This window comes from Australozyma saopauloensis, chromosome 5 (assembly GCF_035610405.1).
Source record: "Australozyma saopauloensis chromosome 5, complete sequence".
Taxonomy (NCBI): domain Eukaryota; kingdom Fungi; phylum Ascomycota; class Pichiomycetes; order Serinales; family Metschnikowiaceae; genus Australozyma; species Australozyma saopauloensis.
Window position 1 is genome coordinate 635,615 of NC_086135.1, and position 18,652 is coordinate 654,266.

At 44.4% G+C, this 18,652-nt stretch overlaps 7 protein-coding genes and 1 non-coding gene across 8 annotated transcripts; 4 read left to right on the forward strand and 4 right to left on the reverse strand.

The window, feature by feature from the left end:
• Window positions 1-579: 579 nt before the first annotated feature.
• Window positions 580-2,214, forward strand: PUMCH_004170 (uncharacterized protein; the record flags this gene model as incomplete). Its single annotated transcript, XM_063023118.1, has 1 exon — window positions 580-2,214. One exon carries the CDS (start codon window positions 580-582, stop codon window positions 2,212-2,214), a length of 1,635 nt encoding a protein of 544 aa, XP_062879188.1.
• An 858-nt stretch (window positions 2,215-3,072) lies between these two features.
• On the forward strand, window positions 3,073-6,663 carry PUMCH_004171 (uncharacterized protein; the record flags this gene model as incomplete). Its single annotated transcript, XM_063023119.1, has 1 exon — window positions 3,073-6,663. One exon carries the CDS (start codon window positions 3,073-3,075, stop codon window positions 6,661-6,663), a length of 3,591 nt encoding a protein of 1,196 aa, XP_062879189.1.
• Window positions 6,664-6,787: 124 nt separating this feature from the next.
• PUMCH_004172 (uncharacterized protein) lies at window positions 6,788-9,037 on the reverse strand (the record flags this gene model as incomplete). The annotated part of the gene is made up of 1 exon (XM_063023120.1): window positions 6,788-9,037. The coding sequence occupies one exon, from the start codon at window positions 9,035-9,037 to the stop codon at window positions 6,788-6,790; it is 2,250 nt and encodes a 749-aa protein (XP_062879190.1).
• A 734-nt stretch (window positions 9,038-9,771) lies between these two features.
• Window positions 9,772-11,709, reverse strand: PUMCH_004173 (uncharacterized protein; the record flags this gene model as incomplete). Its single annotated transcript, XM_063023121.1, has 1 exon — window positions 9,772-11,709. The coding sequence occupies one exon, from the start codon at window positions 11,707-11,709 to the stop codon at window positions 9,772-9,774; it is 1,938 nt and encodes a 645-aa protein (XP_062879191.1).
• Window positions 11,710-12,856: 1,147 nt separating this feature from the next.
• Window positions 12,857-13,207, forward strand: PUMCH_004174 (uncharacterized protein; the record flags this gene model as incomplete). The annotated part of the gene is made up of 1 exon (XM_063023122.1): window positions 12,857-13,207. One exon carries the CDS (start codon window positions 12,857-12,859, stop codon window positions 13,205-13,207), a length of 351 nt encoding a protein of 116 aa, XP_062879192.1.
• A 2,973-nt stretch (window positions 13,208-16,180) lies between these two features.
• Window positions 16,181-16,695, forward strand: PUMCH_004175 (uncharacterized protein; the record flags this gene model as incomplete). Its single annotated transcript, XM_063023123.1, has 2 exons — window positions 16,181-16,183; window positions 16,513-16,695. 2 exons carry the CDS (start codon window positions 16,181-16,183, stop codon window positions 16,693-16,695), a joined length of 186 nt encoding a protein of 61 aa, XP_062879193.1.
• A 291-nt stretch (window positions 16,696-16,986) lies between these two features.
• On the reverse strand, window positions 16,987-17,775 carry PUMCH_004176 (uncharacterized protein; the record flags this gene model as incomplete). Its single annotated transcript, XM_063023124.1, has 1 exon — window positions 16,987-17,775. The coding sequence occupies one exon, from the start codon at window positions 17,773-17,775 to the stop codon at window positions 16,987-16,989; it is 789 nt and encodes a 262-aa protein (XP_062879194.1).
• Window positions 17,776-18,452: 677 nt separating this feature from the next.
• PUMCH_004177 lies at window positions 18,453-18,534 on the reverse strand. Its single transcript has one exon. It is a non-coding gene; the product is annotated as a tRNA-Ser (tRNA).
• Between the last annotated feature and the right edge of the window lie 118 nt (window positions 18,535-18,652).

Genomic DNA, 18,652 nt, shown 5'->3' on the forward strand with positions numbered 1-18,652 from the left:
TGCATGTATGACCATTCTACGCCATAAACCTACTCAAAATCTTTTTTTTCTTCCGTGGCTCTTCCCGATGACCAGTTTTTCCGTCACATCTCGCTCGCTTGCTTCGCGAGATCTCATCTGCGAATCTGACCGGAATGCTCCCTGCAGGCCATGGGCCATGACGTAGCCCACCTCAGCAAGACTACATTACTGTTTATCCTTCACTATTACGTTCACCATCGGTTGTTAGCAGTCGATCGTCGTCATGGCCACCAAAGTATGTTCATCGAAAAAGCGGCGGCCCAAATATAGAAAGCCACCTCTTCCAGAAATAGATCACCGATCCCTGTCTGGCAAGGCGGCACGCCGTTCTTTTGCCCATTACGTCATTACTAACATTGTTAGCTGAAAACACCGCTCGACCTCGAACTAAATCTATTCGAAAGCCTGTTCGCCAATAAAGCGCTCGGCTCCTCGGATGACGCTTCTTCGCTCTCGCTGTCTGTTCCCGGCTCCAAAAACCTGGTGTTGTCCAACCAATCTGTTCCTCTGTCTCTGCTGGAGAAACCTGCGAAAGAACATCCGGAGAACGAACTACCCATGATTTCGACGAATGTCGATGCGGCCTCGACGGCCGAGGGACAGGAGACCCCGCACACGACCCGTAGTCTGGCCAGCGGCGGCTCCAACAAGTTGAATCTTCGGATCCTGAATTTGCCCAACCCGACCAACGACCGTTTGGTGGGCCTCACGCCTCCGATGTTTAGTCCAGGTGGACGAAAACTTCCTCACATACACCTTCTGCCTGGCTTGGGAAGTCCGGGCTCGTCAAACATGTGGAGCAGCTTGCTTAATGTCACCAATGGTCCGGACTCCATGGGCCAGTTCGGCCATCCGGGCTATGCACATTTGGCCAGCATGCTGCGCAAACTGGGTCTGATTCCCACGGAGCTGAACTTGAGAACGGGCTTGACGCCTGGAATCATAAATCAAACTGGCTTTAACTTCAATCTAGGAACGCCTGGTGGGATGCCCAGCGGGCAAATGACCCCAGGATTCCAAACGCTCCTTGGCTTGGCTAACAATGCATCCATGGTGGAAAACGGAATGTTGGAGTCTCATCAACCTTTTCCCGCTCCTCAGGCCGCCTCGGTGCCGCCTCAAATCCACCCCACCATGGGCATGCCCATGACTACACCTGATCATGGCTTTGCTCCTCAGCAAAACAAAGTTATTCCTGAGCCCACGACGGCAAATGTTGGTGCCAAGCCTAAAATCGCACCTATACCTGAAAATGAGGTCAAGACGGAGGTGCCAGAACAACTCGAGGCACCCGCCTCAACCACCCTGGCTAAACGTCCGGTTTCGCCAATTTCAAACGAGGACGAGGGCAGGACCACGAAAAAATCTAAGGGCCCAGCAACTGCTAAGGGCAAAGCTGCAAAAAAGGTAGAAGATAAGAAAAAACCTACACCAGAGGAGACCGAAGAGGACAAGCGTAAGAAGGCTTTGGAGAGAAACCGTGTTGCCGCCACCAAGTGTCGCCAGAGAAAGAAACGTCTTTTGAACAAGATGGAGTCCGAGCTCGAATTCTACTCTAGTGGCTTCCGGGAGCTTTCGGCCCAGGTATCACAACTCAGGGAGCAGCTCTTGTCCTTACATGGAGTGGTTTCCTGTCACAAGGACTGTCCTACACTCTTACGCGCCGTCGGCGGATATCAGCAGATGCAAGCGATTCTTGCACAGTCCGAGTATGTGGCACTGATTGCTCCTAATACTGAACAAAACGTTACATCCATGCCAAGCACGATACCTACCACACTCAATCCAATCGAGCAGCCTCATGGCAGCATGCTGGGACAGTCCATTATCTCTGCACCCAATGGAATTATTAGTCATCCGGGTCCTATTCACAATGGTCACAATGTATCTACTATGATGCCCTCAGAAAGCTTGCCTGCTAACTTGACAAATGATAATATGAATCCTCATGGCGCCCAAATGAATGGAGTGGGGATGAACAACAGTGGTATCGCCACGATGTCCTCCAACGGTCTGTATGACATGTCTATGGGTAAAACATACAATAACGGGTATAGCGACGGCACAAATCTTAAAGCTTGCAACAGCACATCAGATTTACAAAGCATGAAATTCAACCAACCTGCTGAAAACGGACTACGGCTGGTAGTCAGCATGGCTGATTTGCCTGGGCAACTCCCCAACAAGTCTTGAGATAAACAAGTCTTTTCCGAGCGACTATCCCTTACGTTCCTTAATTCAATTGCGATGGTTGTCTCATAAATTGCATTTTAGTATAGACGCAAACATAATGGGTTTTGATTCTTTTATAGTTCTACAATTGATAATATTTTGACGTTTTTTTAATGAGGCGGTTCAAGATTTGTGAGATGGGGATTTTAGTTTGTTAATATTGCCGGTTTGGTAAGCAAATTCACTCAGGCCATAAACTTACTATTGCCCTGGCATCTCTCGTAGCCACAGGTATTAATTTTATAATTTTTTTTTTCTGAAACAAAAGAATCTCAACATGAAGAACAAAAAAGTGTTTGCAAAGAAAGTACTGTCTGTTCTAGTTGATCTGGAGGCTTAGAATCCGCAGTACACGCCGATTATCAGTTCGGCAATAAGCACTCTATTGCGATCTCATCCCTCTCATATATCTCAAATTTGATTCAAAAAAAGAAGAATAAAAAGAACTACAATAAACTCAATAAACTCAATATACCATACTCTCTGCTTTCTTTATTCCCTCTCTGCTTCTTCTCTTCTATCCCTGGTCTACCTTGTATCCAGGTTCGCACGTCCCGGAAAAGAGGCGTGTGCAGTCGCGCCTTCGTTACTACTCTTCTACAAGGAGTGTACGCACTTACTAGTCTGATCCCTACTTGCATTACCCATCAGTGCCAAAACGTCTGATTTGGATTTCCAGATCGCTGGCCCTCAAAACCGTACATAGATTTGCCCCTGGATTCTTTACTTGTACAACCGACCCTCTTTTCCGAGGATTTTAAACCCCTTTTTTAATGCTTAGTTAGTCTTATTGATTCTCTAGTTCTATATATACACACTATGAAAAACCACATAGATCTTCCGGCCATCCCGCCATCTCAGGAGAAGGAGCTGACGGCGATCGGGAAAGATCAGCTCACCCGGAAGAAACTCCAGGGCTTGTTGCATCTAATCACCGCCGACCTCAAGGCGCGAGGAACGAAAACACCCCATGTTTTCCTTCCGTATCGGTCCCGGGTGGATGACTCAAAACTCGAGCTGTTTTTATCCCGCGTTTTTCCGAACGGCGTCATGATCGATGTGTCGCGAGAGCCGGAAACGAGGGCTCTCTTGGCCGAGTTCGATGAGTTCACGCTCACCTGTGGCCTTAAGTTCTTATGGTGTAGGCTACCGAACAACGAGATCATTGGCTGGGACGTATACCAGGAGTTTAAGAGAAAGGAGCACGAGGCGGGCTATCCGAAGGATGCTTTTTTGACCATCATGCCGAAATGTCTCTCCTCGGCGTCACATGCATCCATTGTGTACGATTTCCTAGATCTTCTTATCAGTCTCTCTGCAAATTCACAGTACAACCATTTGAATGGGCAGAAAATCTCCAAGATGGCAAGCATATGGGCTTTTTCCTGTGCTCCCAAACTGAACTCGGCGTTCTATGATGCAACCATGATCAGAGAGGTGAGTTTCCTAGACGGGTTAGAGGCGTGGAAAAAATTGTCCAACGGCTTATTTCATCTTCTACTATCGTTTCTAAGAGCTATGCTTCCTGATACGGAGGCCGAGACCTTGAATTTACCGAAAACGTTGCAATCTTTGTTGATCTCAAATACGTATCCTCCTCCAGAGGACAAGAATCCTGTAAAATCGGTCATCACAATCCCGTGCGTTCACGTAAGATCAACTCGCAAATCTACTGATCCGTACGAACTCTTGAGTAAGATTCGTCACACGCTTAGATTCGACAAGAAGGATGCATTTCTCTCGATCGAGAACTACACAATTTTGAAGAACATTTTCCAGAAAGAATCGACATCTGAGATCATATCCACACTTACAGAGGAATCTCGCCGCTGCCTCTCGCGCTTGACTGCAAACCTGCAACCATCTAACTATAATGTGTACCCGGGCTGGGCTCGCTTATCCAGTGGAGTAAATCCTAATATTCCATTGTACTCGGATGTGACTATCTCCAGCGTTACGCTACAGGATTACTACATTTGGACGTGGCTTTCATCTCTTGGATCTGACCAGTCTGCGTCTATGAAATCACTTTTCGGGAGATCGATTGTTGTAGAAGCGGGTTTACGTGGATTCCAGAAATGGATGATTATTACCGAAACTACAATACTGTCCGATGAATACATTTCTATGTTCAAGTCTCCCACAAATGCAAAGGATCTTCCTCTGCCACCTGTGGTCAAGGTGCCCCGTCATGTCGAAAGGTCGCAAATTCCTGAGAAGGAGGATCAAAGACCCCCTCCACCGGTAGAGAAAGATTCTCTATTATCTGAAATCACATCGGCCATCGACAGTATTGGTCTTGAGGATAGACAGCAGATGAGTGACTATCAAGTGTATTTGAATTCACTAGCAGCTTCTGAGCAAAGAACTCACAAAGATGTCCCGGCTAAAACCACTTCTCCGCTAACGACGAGAAATCAAAAGGATAGACCAAGGCCTCCTCCGCTAGATCTAAAAACTTCAGCTCTTCATGTTAAGCCCCCTTCACCGAAAAAGGCGCCACACTCTTCTGAGCCAGTTGAACGTACAAATCCTCTGGACTATCCTGAATTTCAAGGGTACAAAGTTTACGCCAAGGAACTTTCTTTGCTGCCGGAAAGAGAAAAGAAGAAGCTGGAATTAGACATTCCGCTCGTATCGGCGAACATGAAAACGTCACACTCCTTCGAGATTCCTGAAAGAAGTTACCTAAGAATGGCTTCAGAGTCACATCCGCATCATCCAAACCATCATTTGGAAAATGAAGAACCTCCCTCGCGGCTGCCTGAACGCGATAATTATGAAGCAAGCCAGGACGTTCACCAACCCGCTACAATCAAACCATATTCTATGGTAGACCATGTCCTTAAAGACCACCATCCGGTACAAGACTCTCATACTCGGGTGCCCCAAGAATATGGGACATCTAGACAAGCTCGCTCCGGGGAACATCCAAACATGTCACTTGATGAGAATTACGATGATCACCATGCAAATGATACAGTTCAATACTTTGGTGCTGATAGATCATTTGAACGTATAGGAACGGAGCGTTCTCCCGATCGCTCCTCCCCCAATCGCTCTTCCCCAGCTCGAGAAAGCCCAAACCGGCCATTCCCTCATCAACAAACTTCAAATCTCTCAGTGCCCAATCGGGAGGATGAAAGTCCAGTGCGTGCTAATGGACACGAATATCAGTACAATGATGGAGAAATTGAGGCACCACAGGTTGAAAAGAAAAAGAAGAAGAAGAAGAAGAAGCGGAGAGATGAATATGGAAACGAATTTGCAATGCCAAAAAATCTTCCAGCTGGTCCCCCACCTCCGATGCCTACAATGGGGAACTCGTATGAGGAGTTCAATGGCAGTGCAGAGCCAAATGGAGCTTATCAGAACTCTCAATTCAAAGCGAACGTGCCGCAAGCGGCTCCGCAAATGGGTGAGATAGGGTATGACCGTACAAACATTTCAGAACCTGCTGGCGGCTACTATGCTCCAGAACAAGGTAAAGGTCGACTTCCAGAGCAATTTCCGCAGAGTCGTGGTAACTCTGCGGAACGAATGGACTACAGGAATGATCACAATCATATTCAAGTTAGTCAACCACCTTATGATGGACACCATGAGTCACAGGTTGGGAACACTACATACCAACTGACAAATTCAGGTGGCGAGAACCAAAATCACATTTTGGGTTCAGTGAACACTATGCCTCCTGGGCATCATCACCATCAACCACATGTAGCACATCAAAATGGTCAAAGTTACGAACAGAACCCACAAGATGGCTATCAACAGCCTGTGTCATACAACCAACAATCGCAGCACAATCCGCAATTGAAGCATACTCAGCAACCACAGCATTTTCAACAGACCCAGCATACCCAGCCACCACCTCAGAATCAATTATACCCACCTCAAGGCCAAGGTCGTACTCCGTCCCATGGTCAGTCATATCACCAACATCCCCAATACCCACAAGGTCCACCGAGACAAGCTCTTGGTCAGCATCCTGGAGGTCCACCAGGTCATTCGCAAATGCATCCTCAGGGTCAGTCTAACGTAGCCTCTCCCCCTGCAAATTATCCGCAAGATACGCATAATCCCAGCATGCAGTGGCAACAACCTCAAAATTACGGGCCACCACCTCAAGGATACGGACCACCGCCTCAAGGGTACGGACCACCACCTCAAGGATACGGTGTCCCTCCTCAAGGAGGCTACGCTCCCCCCATGGCTCAGCCAATGTACTATCCACCTCAACAAGGGTATTTTCCTCCACCACAACAATTTCAAAAGCCTAGGCCAAAACCCACCACAAGTGAGTTGACAATGATGAACATGCCGATGTCTGGAGGTTTCAAAAAGAACCAAAAGCAAAATAAAGCTGGTATGCGGGCAGCTCTCAACCAAGGTACATTCGGAATCTAGACTTTATTTAACTTGTATAGTATTTAAACATTTAATCAACTCTTTATGAAATACTTGGAACGACTAACCAGAAACATAACTCGAAAAAGTGAATTGTTTTACATAATATATTGTTTTTATGAACTTAATATTCCGACAATCTGAGCTTTCTCTCGATTTCTCTGATGGAGAAGTTGCTATCAATACGCGACAAAAATGGTGGCTCTGGAGTTTGGCCTCTAGACTTGATTTCGTCATCACCCATGTCGAAGTATCCGTATCCACCGAGCAAAGTGTTAAGAGCATCTGCCTTACCTGCCTTAGGAGCCTTTGAGACTGTGGTAGAAACAATTGTGTTCAGAGCGCCATTCTTGATGTCAATTGGAGCAACAGTTATGGTAGACTCGTTGACTTCCTTGAACATTCTGTAGATCTCAATCAAGTACGATTCCAAAGTCAACAAGAATCTGTCTGTTTGTCTGTGCTTCGACGCAGCGCAGATGGAGATAGAGTCATCCTTGATGATATAGCCTATTCCAAAACCATTTGGACTAACAGGGCCAAATCCAAAAAGTCTCAAAGAAGGATTACCACAGTTTGAAGTTGAAATGATAGTGTTGTTCAATTTGTCCCATCCATTGTCAGCAAAAATCTCGGGCAAGGAGTTCAATTCTAAGTTGACATTGTTGTGGTTGTTTCCGCCTACAGTGTCATCAGAAGCGGAACTTGAGATTTCAGTGTTTGTGATAGTGTCATCTTGTCTCATGTCGACAGCCAGCGGAGCGGAGTCCTCGGCGCCAGCCATGTATCTCTTCCAGATACAGAACAAAGCAAACAAATGTCTGTCCACACCTTTACCTTGAAGACATTTCTTTGTCTGTTCGGTATGCTTGACACAAGCGTCGGAAAGAAACTTCAACTTATCTTGTGGAGCCATTTCTGGATCAAAGAATTTACGAACAAAGAGGTTCGACTCTTGACTAACGGTACGAATGGCTTCAGTTCTACCATGGAAAAAGCTCTTCACCATAGCTGGTTCGTAGGTACATTCAACCTTTCCATACAAAGCATAGTAGGTTGCCTGGAAAGCCATCTGCACAAAAGCATCCGGACTATACTTCATTTTCTTGATGGTAGAAGAGCCATAGTTTTTGAACTCCAAGTGCTTGAATTCGTTTTGGTTAATCAAATCAGAAAGTCTGGTCTCACCAAATCTCAACGCCAAGGACAAGTCGGGAGTCAAGTCCCACTCCAATTTTCTTGGAATTGTGACCAAAGAGCTGCTCTCGAAATTTGTGTTCAACTTCTCTTTTCCCCACAAAGAAGGAGCATTAGAATTGATGGATTGAGCAAAAGAAAGAATAGAGTCGGTGTAGATGTCACTCACAAAGCGCAAGACTGTGTGACCATCGACACCAGTGTGCTCAAAGTTGATACCAGCTTTACCATTTTGTGTGACGATGATTTGCAACTTGTCGTACCAACGGTTAGTACAGGTACCGACTTGAACACCTCGTTCAAGGATAGACAAACCACACAACATGTTCTTGGACAACTCGCTGAGATCGTTCAACACAATGTCATCAAGACAGATGACGAACAATGCCGAGTCGATGATAGAAAGAATTTCGTTGTTGTTGCTGTTGTCAACGATAGTAGGAGAGTTTCTAATCTTTGCCCAGACTCTTCTGTTCTCGGTGGTCAAGACACCAAACGAAGACTTGGCGACTTCGTTGATTGGTGTTTTCATCGAGTCCTGGATAATTGAGGAGAAGTTGATGATCAAGTCTTGCTCAGACATGATCAAATTGTTGTCCTGATCTAAGACATCGAACCAGTAGAATTGCGACTTACTCATCACAATGATATGGTTTGACTTGGGGTCAGATTGCATGACACAGCCATCATCGGTAGGGATTCTGGAGGCTCCAAACAACTTCGAATATTGGTACATACAAAGAGGCTTGCCGTTACGTTGCATGTCAACGCTCAAGGTTTCATTCTTCAAAGCTCTGATGAACTTCAACGAAGAAACTGTCAACGAAACCGCTCTCTTGACCTGAGGGTTGACGGATGTGGTTTCGTTATTGAATGGATCGTCCTCCAAAAGAAAGAAAGGGTTCAAGTTCAACACCACAGGAGAGTCGTAGTTCAAGTATGAGTCGTACCAGAATTGTTCGATGAAAGAGTTTCTGTTCTCGGCATATTTGCGGAGCTCAGTGTCCAAGTACTCGCCAGTGCCAGACTTCAAGAACTTTTGGACAGCTTCAATGGTTTTCTCATGTTCTTTTTCGTTTTGAAGAGGTTGCAATACCTTCAAGTAGTTAGCACAAGTCTCTGCCAAATCAGGGATAGGCAATTTTTGTAATTGGTCTTGGTATTGGAAGGTAGACATTGCAGAATAAATAAAATAAATAGGAGGAAGAGAAGTTAAAAAGTGGTGAAATTTTAATGGAGGGGGGCTGCAAAGCTGGGAAACAGGCCTGCTATTTGTACTCCGGGCTACTGGAAAAGTCCGAAATCTGGGGAACTAGCCACCCCCACTGGTCCTATATGTGTCCTGCAGGAAACCCCGGACTTAGGGAGATGGTGAGTGATGGTCTAATCTCCCGGAAGTGTTGTGTTGGCGGACCAGGGACGGGTTTGAGCCGGGAAAAAAGGGATAAGCAAACTCTGCTGTATCTGTTTCCTTATCAAACTTCCGGTTTTTTCTTACATTATCTACTCGAGTACGTGAAAAATGGTGGCATTCCAAATAGTATATTCGTTTAGATGCAGTCTGCCCCATAGAAACGAGATGCGGCTCATAAAAGTGGTGCTAGGGATAAGATCCTGTATCATACTGGAGCTGTTCCGATTGGCAGGAGAGTAACGGCTTCTCTGTATCGTGTGTTCCTATAATGAGTGATTTTATTGATGAAGCCGTTTTTTTTGATAGGATGAAAGGAGCTCGTTGCTTGCATATTGGCGCAATAGGAGGCTATACATATCTTGACAGCGATGAATAGAGTAGAGTTCCTGAGTAGATACGCCGAATTGATGCGATTAAATGCTCGTTGGCAATGCAGGCTCTGCTCAAACAATATTTATGTCTGTCTTGTGTGGTTTCTAAATTTGTTGTAATATTGCTCAGTAGCCGTCGGCCTTTCCGTGCTTCCGCCAGAAATCGCTGACTCCCTCCCAAGTACCATTGGCCCTCTTGATAGCGTTCATTGCCGTGAGAGCACCAGACTCGAAAAACTCGTGGTTCAATTTTGCCAAGTTCTGTTCGATGTGCGGATTCATTGAAGCAAATTCATTTTCATAAACCGTGTTATTTTCAACCATGACATAAGCTGGAATTAACTGGTGGTGTATTCTAGAGTATGCAATCGTGTTGAGTAGCGGTAATCCGTGAAACAAGTTTCTTACTATAGCTTGCAAAATAGCGGTCACAATTCTTGATCCTCCTGCAGCACCAATAAGTAAGTCTATTTTTCCATCCTTTTTTATTATCGTTGGGGACATCAGCGAGAGTGGTCTATGGCGAGGGTAGATGAAATTAAGGATTGAAGGGGTCAAGTTAAAAGCGTTGCTGTGGTGTGGGAGAGAGAAATCGTCCATTTGGTCGTTCAAAATGATTCCGGTTTTGTTGTCATATACCATAGATCCGAACAATAAATTGACAGTAGTAGTCATGCTGACACCGTTGCCATTCTCGTCGACAACAGAAAAATGAGAGGTTCCATGCTTGCCTGCCATTTCGTACAAAGGCCCGTAGTGATTCCAGTCAAAAGTCGTGTTGTCAGAGTACTTCTTCTCGTCAATGATAGTGTTTGCCCATTCAGGAGATGTGTATTGGCGCTTCACTTCATTCCAGTAAGTATGATTTGCATCTCCGAGATGCGATCTAGCAGATGATGTCCACTTCATAGCCTCAATGAGTCTGTGCTGTTGCAAATCGGTATCATTCTCACCAGGAGCGTCTCGATTGTTCAAGGTGCTGTAGAAGTTAAGTCCTGCAACAAGGGCTAAACCGGATGAGACACCAGAACTGGTGAAGAGTTCATAGTCAGCGTCACCTGTACTGAAGTTGAATGCTAGAGCCGGTGACACCTCAGGCTCGTAATTGACAAAGTCCATCACATCAAGAATACCACCAGTATTGACTGTCTTTGCGGCTAACCTTGGAGCGAACGGTCCATCAGGATCATAAAAGATTGCGTGTGAGCCATTCTTGGATATCGCTTCGAGTGTGTCTGCGTAATTGGGCCGTCTAATAATATCACCCTCTTCAACGAGATGCTGCTTCTCGCCCTTATATATGAAATCCCACTGGTCGCTTAATAATCTCGATTTAGAGAGAACAAGCTCGTGCATTTTGTGGACAGCAAAAATCCAGATTTCATCCGCAGGCCAGCCCTCGCGATTCAATTCGATCACAGGCTGGAAGAGATCCTCCCAGGTCAAAATTCCCAGGCCATGGTTCACAAACAACAGATACAATCCAGCTAGTTCCCCAGGTACAGCAACAGCCAAGCCGCCAAATAAAGAAAGTGTTGGAGAGCCTACAAACATATTCTTGTGGGCCTTGTTAGGAGCCATCTCTCTCGCATCGATGGTAATAGCATCGGTCCCATTAGTACTCACAATGTATCCACCTCCGCCAATACCCGAAGAGTGCAGGTTTACCGATCCAATGCACAACGCGACAGTAACAGCAGCGTCTGCAGCATTGCCACCCTTCAACAAGATGTTTTTACCCATAGTTGAACAAAGAGGAACATCGCAAGCTACCATGGCTTTGCTGCCTTTCGCTAAGAGCGACTCGGATGGATTCAATGTTGGTTTGCCGATTCTATTTCCAACCGGATCCTCTAGTATATTTTCATCCTGTAATTGTTTCAACACTTTCATATGAAAGTCCGAAAGTTGGTCATTGTGCTCGCATTTGCTGGTTACTTCAGTGAGAAGATACAGAAACTGTGACACTCCTCTGAAGATGACCACGACCAATGCTATGCTAACAAACAAAAGCGTTACCCAACTTTTGGAACGAAAGTCATTTTTCGTTGCGGAAAGCCCCATATCAAAGCTAGTTACTGGCCGGAAAAGATGTGTGGCTCCGACTATGAATGATAGTGATAAGGCCGGGGGTGTATATAGCGCGGAAGCTGAAACGACCAGTATGCCAGAAAAGATAACAAACGAGTTCGATTTATTGAGAAATAATAGTTAAAACATTAAAGTCTCCGTTAATTTGTGGGATTCCGCAATTCTCTGTTATTTCGTGGAACCTGTTCGCAGAGAAATTGAATGGCACGGATTGCAGGGATTTATATTGACAATTGAACACAAGTTCGTTTCTCGAAACAGAACCATAGAGGAGTTTCTCATTGACCAATTCCTCGCTCTTTTAAATTTTGACGACTAGGCAAATAATTTGCATCGCAGCACACAAAATACTAGCACTTTTGTTGTTTTGCTTGCCCCGCGTTTACCTGTATCTCATAGTGATAAATAGGCGACCTAACACAACCACTTCTTCAATGCTAGATATCGACCAGTACGTAAAATAAGCTTTCCACTCGGTGAATTATGTTGAATTCTGATTAACCATCGAGCCGAACGCGTCTATCAATTACCCTTCTCTTCTCCTCCGCTTCTCCTTACTAACAATAGAGTTATTGAAGATGTCAAAGCCTGCAAATTCATTCCAGAAGCTGTAGTCCAACAGATCTGTACACAAACAATAGAGATTTTGGTGGAGGAAGCGAATATACAGCAAATCTTTCCGCCGGTCACCATATGTGGTGATATACATGGACAATTACATGATCTTATCACTTTGTTTCAAACAGGAGGCGAATGTCCCGGAACACAATATTTGTTTCTAGGAGACTTTGTAGACAGGGGATTTTACTCGGTGGAAAGTTTACTACTTCTACTATCGCTCAAAATCCGCTATCCGGATCGGATCACGTTGATTCGGGGAAACCATGAGTCGCGTCAAATCACCACCGTATACGGGTTTTTTGACGAGTGCCTACGAAAGTATGGAAACGCAAATGTCTGGAGATACTGTTGTGAAGTTTTTGATTACGTGTCCTTAGGTGCTCTTGTCGGTGGAAAGGGAGGTGTGTTCTGCGTCCATGGAGGGCTTTCGCCAGATGTAGATACTCTTGATGAGATTCGCGCTTTAGACCGGAAACAGGAGGTTCCACATGAAGGAGCCATGTGCGATCTTCTTTGGTCTGACCCCGATGAGTTTTCGTCATGGGGCGTTTCTCCGCGTGGAGCTGGATATCTCTTCGGCGAGAATGAGACACAAAAGTTTTGCCGCAAGAATGACGTTTCTCTAATAGCGCGTGCACATCAATTGGTGATGGAGGGCTACCGCGAGATGTTCAATGGAAGCCTCGTCACTGTGTGGTCTGCGCCAAATTACTGCTATCGGTGTGGCAATGTCGCCTCCATCCTATCCATTGATGATGATCTCAGTCGTAACTACAAGGTGTTCGAAGCTGTCAACCAAGACAACGGAAAGCCTCCCATCCGGAAACCTATGGTTGATTATTTCATCTAATTCTTATAGCATGAATCAAAATGTTCAATGTTGGCAGTTGCATACGGATGGTGTCAACCGAAAGCAGGTGTGCCGTTGTACAAGAAGAAATACCTGCAGGAAATGGTTGTGATTATTTGTGCCTGCTGACTCACGGTTCGCGTAAGTGTATCTACTGACAAAATTCGCTCAGCATATCATCCGAATCGACCCTGCGAGATGACGACAAGCCAAGCTACAAGGGAGCGGCTTGGCTCCATGACGAGCTTCCAAGCATTTGAACCAAGCATCAAGAAATATGAACTAAGCCCCTAGGCCAGATCTTTGGATCTCACATTCATCAATTTAAGGTTCATCTTTTAAACGATAGACTTTCGATTGTCCACCTCTGAGGCTGACGATGATCCGTGATGCAATTAGCCCTCTATGCGGATCTTGCATAGAGCCATTTAAGGCATCGTAATGTTTAGAATCCAACGTCCTTCTATTCGGGCAATGGCCGTTGCAAGCACGGCATGCATTTTGCACTAGAAAAAATTTTATGTTTCGGTATTACTTTCCGCCACTTTGCTAATTATAGAGATCCTCCTGAGGCACGGCTACTGCGGCCATGAATTTGCTAGTTACCAATTCTAAAAATAAAATCATTGAATGCCTAAAATTATCTTGTATCCCAACTTTCCATAGTTTACGTGTGCTTGGTAACGTGTTTAAAAAAAAATTCATGCTGAAATTCCCCTTAGATTGCTTGTCTCAGAAAAAATTATGCACAATAATTCATCGTACTGCAGGCAAGTGTTTAGGATTCGATCCAAGTACCGGTTAGGAAGCCTGGTCCTTCGATCACTTAAAGTATAAGTGTTTCAGAACTCGCTACTCATCTCGTCCTTTTCTGCCACTTTCTTGATAGCAAAGCGCGTGCAAACCTCTCCTTTACTACAACCCCCCATATTTCTGATAATGCATTTTTTCTTTCTCTCCCTCTTGGTTTGGATTACCCTGTGCTATGCTGAGGATCCTACTGAGACTGTTTCACCTACGTTGGTATGGGTCACAGGCACCGACGCAGCTGGAAACTTAGCTACAACTCAGTCCAAATATCAACAGGAGTTTTCTACTCTCTATGGATCTGTTCCTCCTGTTCCCAGTGGCCAGATTGGAATGGGTTCGCTCAGCGGTGTTGTTGGAGAGAAGAGAACCTACTCCACTGTGACCATCAGTAATGATGCTGGAAGTGGCAGTGCCGGTACTTTGTTGACCGGTTTGGCCTTGATGGGCTCGTTCATGGCGATTTTCTAAACCTCGCTTTTGCACACTTCTGAAAAATACAATATTGACCTTATCTAGCCTTTAGCAGCTCCCGTGGCAGCCATCAGAGCGAGGTCTCAGCGGTGCCTGGTACGCAGGTCCGTACTAGCACATCATCTAACATGCATACTTAGTAATATTATAGAATTAAAATTAAAATTGGTAAGCAAACAAAATAAGTATCAAAACTTTAGAACAAAAGAAATGTGCCTGGTTGTGTATTTTTGCGTTTGGCAGCTTTCCCCTGTCCCCATATGCGCTTCTCTTTATCTGATAGACCCTCCCTGTCCTGCGTTGTGGTGATTAGCACTGTGGCTGCATTTCTCATTTCTCACACCGAATTCACCGATAGCTGTGGCTATTGAGAATTCTGTCCATTGAATCAGTTCGAATACTTCTTTTCTTCCAATCTTGGTGGTCACTGAAGGTTCTGCTGTGCACCTCGTACCCCATTGCTCCTGCTGCGTCTTTCTTTATCTATTCCATCTCTCTGATATCACCCGGGATCCAATTGTCTCAATATGGCCCAACACGATGAACAGACAAATAGCTTATTGGATGGCAATGACACAAATCAGAAGAGCTTCTTCTCTCAATTACAATCGTTAACCCTTGAGAATAAAGGCGCAGTGGCCAGGGATCATGTATGTACATCGAACAACTGATCTATGCACCCGTTAATACTAACTCACCAGCTTGCAAACGAACGAACTTTCCTCGCTTGGCTACGTACTTCGCTCTCGATGGTCACCATCGGCATTGGTATTGTGCAATTGTTGAAAATCAACACCACCTCCGCCGCTACCGAGAAGGTCGCCAAGCCAGTGGGTGGAGCCTTTGTTGCTTTGGGAATAATGACGTTGATATTTGGTGCTACTCGATACTATCGAGTGCAGAACTTGCTTTTGACTTCATACTTTCCAGTTTCGCAGTACCTGGTTTCGATCCTAGTGATCACGCTCTTCATTTTAATTATGACGACGCTAATACTCACGTTTGCACTTAAATAAGATCAAGCTTCGAGGTGATCAAGTATAAAATATAAAACAGTTTACATTTAAAGCCTTAAATTCCTTGGGAGTGTAGGTCCTCTGGAGACTGAAATGTATATTCGCAAAGTCACCCTATTTTATTTGTCAGTTTATAGTGTTGTAGACTAAAGTGTTTCTATATTCAGCGAGTAATGTTTTTGAACGATTTCTCGGCTATTCTTTGAGTAACTGCTTTCGATTTCATATGTATAACAGGATGACATCGGTTCTAGATGATCTACACCAGACTTGGCAACAAGTCAGAAGAATGTTTTGAAGTAGAAAGTCTTTTCATTTTTTATGGCTGTAATTCATTTCGTTTTATTCCCAGTACCAATTACACTTGGCGTATTTCCCTTCGTTCTCTAGAGACCCTACGTCTGTCCTGATCACGGATGAAAGAGAACAAAAGGCAACAAAACAACTGATCTTCAATCAATCACCTCATATTACATCAATGAATTCTGTTTCCAAAATATATTAAATCTATTTTCACTGTCACTAGAACACTGATTCCAAATATTGAGGGCTAATGCCCCGAGTCACGTGTGCACCGCGTGGTTTGTGCACAACGCAAATTTTGCCTCCCGCACCCTCAATCAAAGCTTTTCCTCCCATAGTCACATCTACTTCCTCATAATCACAACTAAACAAAATGGTATGTTTAGGCCCCAAAATCACGTCAGACAGAGTTTCTAGCCCTCGCTATCATTATCCCATCATGTCAGAGACCTAAGAACATATCATATTCGTATGACCAGGAGAAATGGAAATCCGAAATCTCCTCTCAAGATCTTGTCGCAAACAGCCCCGAACACCGAATTATCCGCATCAAAAGCAAATGACATATAGGCTTTGAATACCCTTTGCAAGCAGGGAAATGAGTTCCCCACTATTACACATGAGATGCGTTATGTCATTCTGAAGTTCCATTCTCCAAGTAGGCTAGAAACTCTCCTCGTCCAATTCATTTTACTAACTCCTTAGGGTAAGGTTCACGGTTCCTTGGCTCGTGCCGGTAAGGTTAAGTCTCAAACTCCAAAGGTCGACAAGACTGAGAAGCCAAAGCAACCTCAGGGTAGAGCTCACATGAGATTGTTGTACACCAAGAGATTCATCAACGTCACCTTGGTCAACGGTAAGAGAAAGGCCAACTCTAACTCTGCTTAAGCTTGAGTCATCTCATCAAACACTGTATACTTAATATATTGTTCAGTCCAATGGATATAATTCAAGGGTGAAACTACATGGGCTTCACCGAACGTAGAGATATTGATGAAAAAGAATCTTCTTCTGGTAGGAGATTCCAACAATCATGCACTTCTTTTGAGGAATATGAGAATCTAGTAGTAGCGTATTTGGAGACTGAGTGAAGAGAATAGTCCATGACTTCAGGCACAACGCTCTAGTTTAACATCTGTTTGCTTATTCTGTTTCTATTCTATTATATATTAAGCGTGTTTACCATTGTGGAATCAACTCATAACAGTAGACACGGGATCTAATCTCGATGGTCTCGTCATCTTCCTCAAACATGGGTTTCCAATTGACCATTTCAATCTTCTTGGCCTTGAACTCAAAATCTTCGCACTCGGTGAAGAATGCAAGATCGTTGTCCAAAAGCCATGGTCTATGTGGACTAAAAACCACCAACGCAACACCGTCACGCTTCAATGCTGCACGACAGTTGCCGAGAAGTTTTTGGTGTTCAGTGTGGTTAAATACCAAGTCGGACAAGATGATCAAATCAAACTTTTCAGATTCCTCGATTTTCTCAGGAAGTTGGTTCTCGTTCAACTCGTCATAACATAATTGAGTTTCGTCCTGACCCCAAATGAACCCCCTCACCAATACTTTACTTGGATCTAGACCTTCACAATGGTCGACATTATACTGAATATGCGAAAGCAAATCTGGGTCTGGGTAATCAGTGCAAAGGACTTTCAGAGCATTGTTAACACCACAAATCAATGATGGTAAACCTGCGGCAGCACCGAGCTCCAACACCTTCTTTCCTGTGACAAGTCTTTCTGCATGCTTATCGAGATATTGTGCGGTATACTTACCGGCATTCCATAGTAGATGACCCCAGAGTGGTGATTTTCCAACCAACTTGAGAGTGATCTTATTAGGCGTTTCATTTGCATCACGCTCGTAGGTCACAAAGTGTGATTCCGGAGGCGGAGGTAAGAAACCCTCTGGTTCTGCGAACATGTCGCCACCCAACTCCAAATCATCCAAGTCGGCCATTTTTTGGATGTAGTAGGCCGTGATGAGATCAACAGGAGGACATAGTTGGAGGTCTATATCTGAGGACAAAGATGAGAGAAGAAAGATTGTCAGTAGTAATTAGTTTACATGTTTATAAATTTGTTAATCTCATTTCGCTTCCTATTTATTTTTAATTTCGAGTTTTTGAGTATTCGCATGCTTACGTTCGAATTTATGACATAGATGTGAGTCTACTAAAATCTGGCAAAAGTGCCTCGAACGAAATCCTCAGATTAAAAAATCTAGGTGAATGTTTTTCGATCGGAGCATTCAGTCTTCAACCTCATGCTATTTAAGTTTGATTTGATAGTGTGGGAGTGAGATCAATCGAGCAAATGCAAACGACTACTCCAAAAATGTGGTAGAAACTACTCCACAAAGAACTGTCATGGACCCGCATGATTAACAAAACAATAGTCTGCATTAAACTCAGAATTGAGTCATTCTAATTAAAGCGCAGTATTACTATGGTCGATGCATGTCGTTCACACCAATTACAGCATAAGAACGCTGAATAAGACTACTCTTTGCATCGCATCAATTTGAATACAGTAAGCAAATGAAAACTCACCAAGGCTTACAAATAAAAAAGAAGAATGGAATAGGCCTTTACTCAAAAATCAAAAAAACGAGAGGGTAATAGACACAAAAAATATCGACAACTGCAGGACTCGAACCTGCGCGGGCAAAGCCCAAAAGATTTCTAATCTTTCTCCTTAACCACTCGGACAAGTTGCCTTGTTCTTGTGAATGGAAAGTGGTAGTTAAATATGACTATATGGTTATTTCCATTTAGAGATTGCACAAAAGACCCGAACTCAATTTATCTTCTACCAACCTTGAGGTTCTTGTCCAG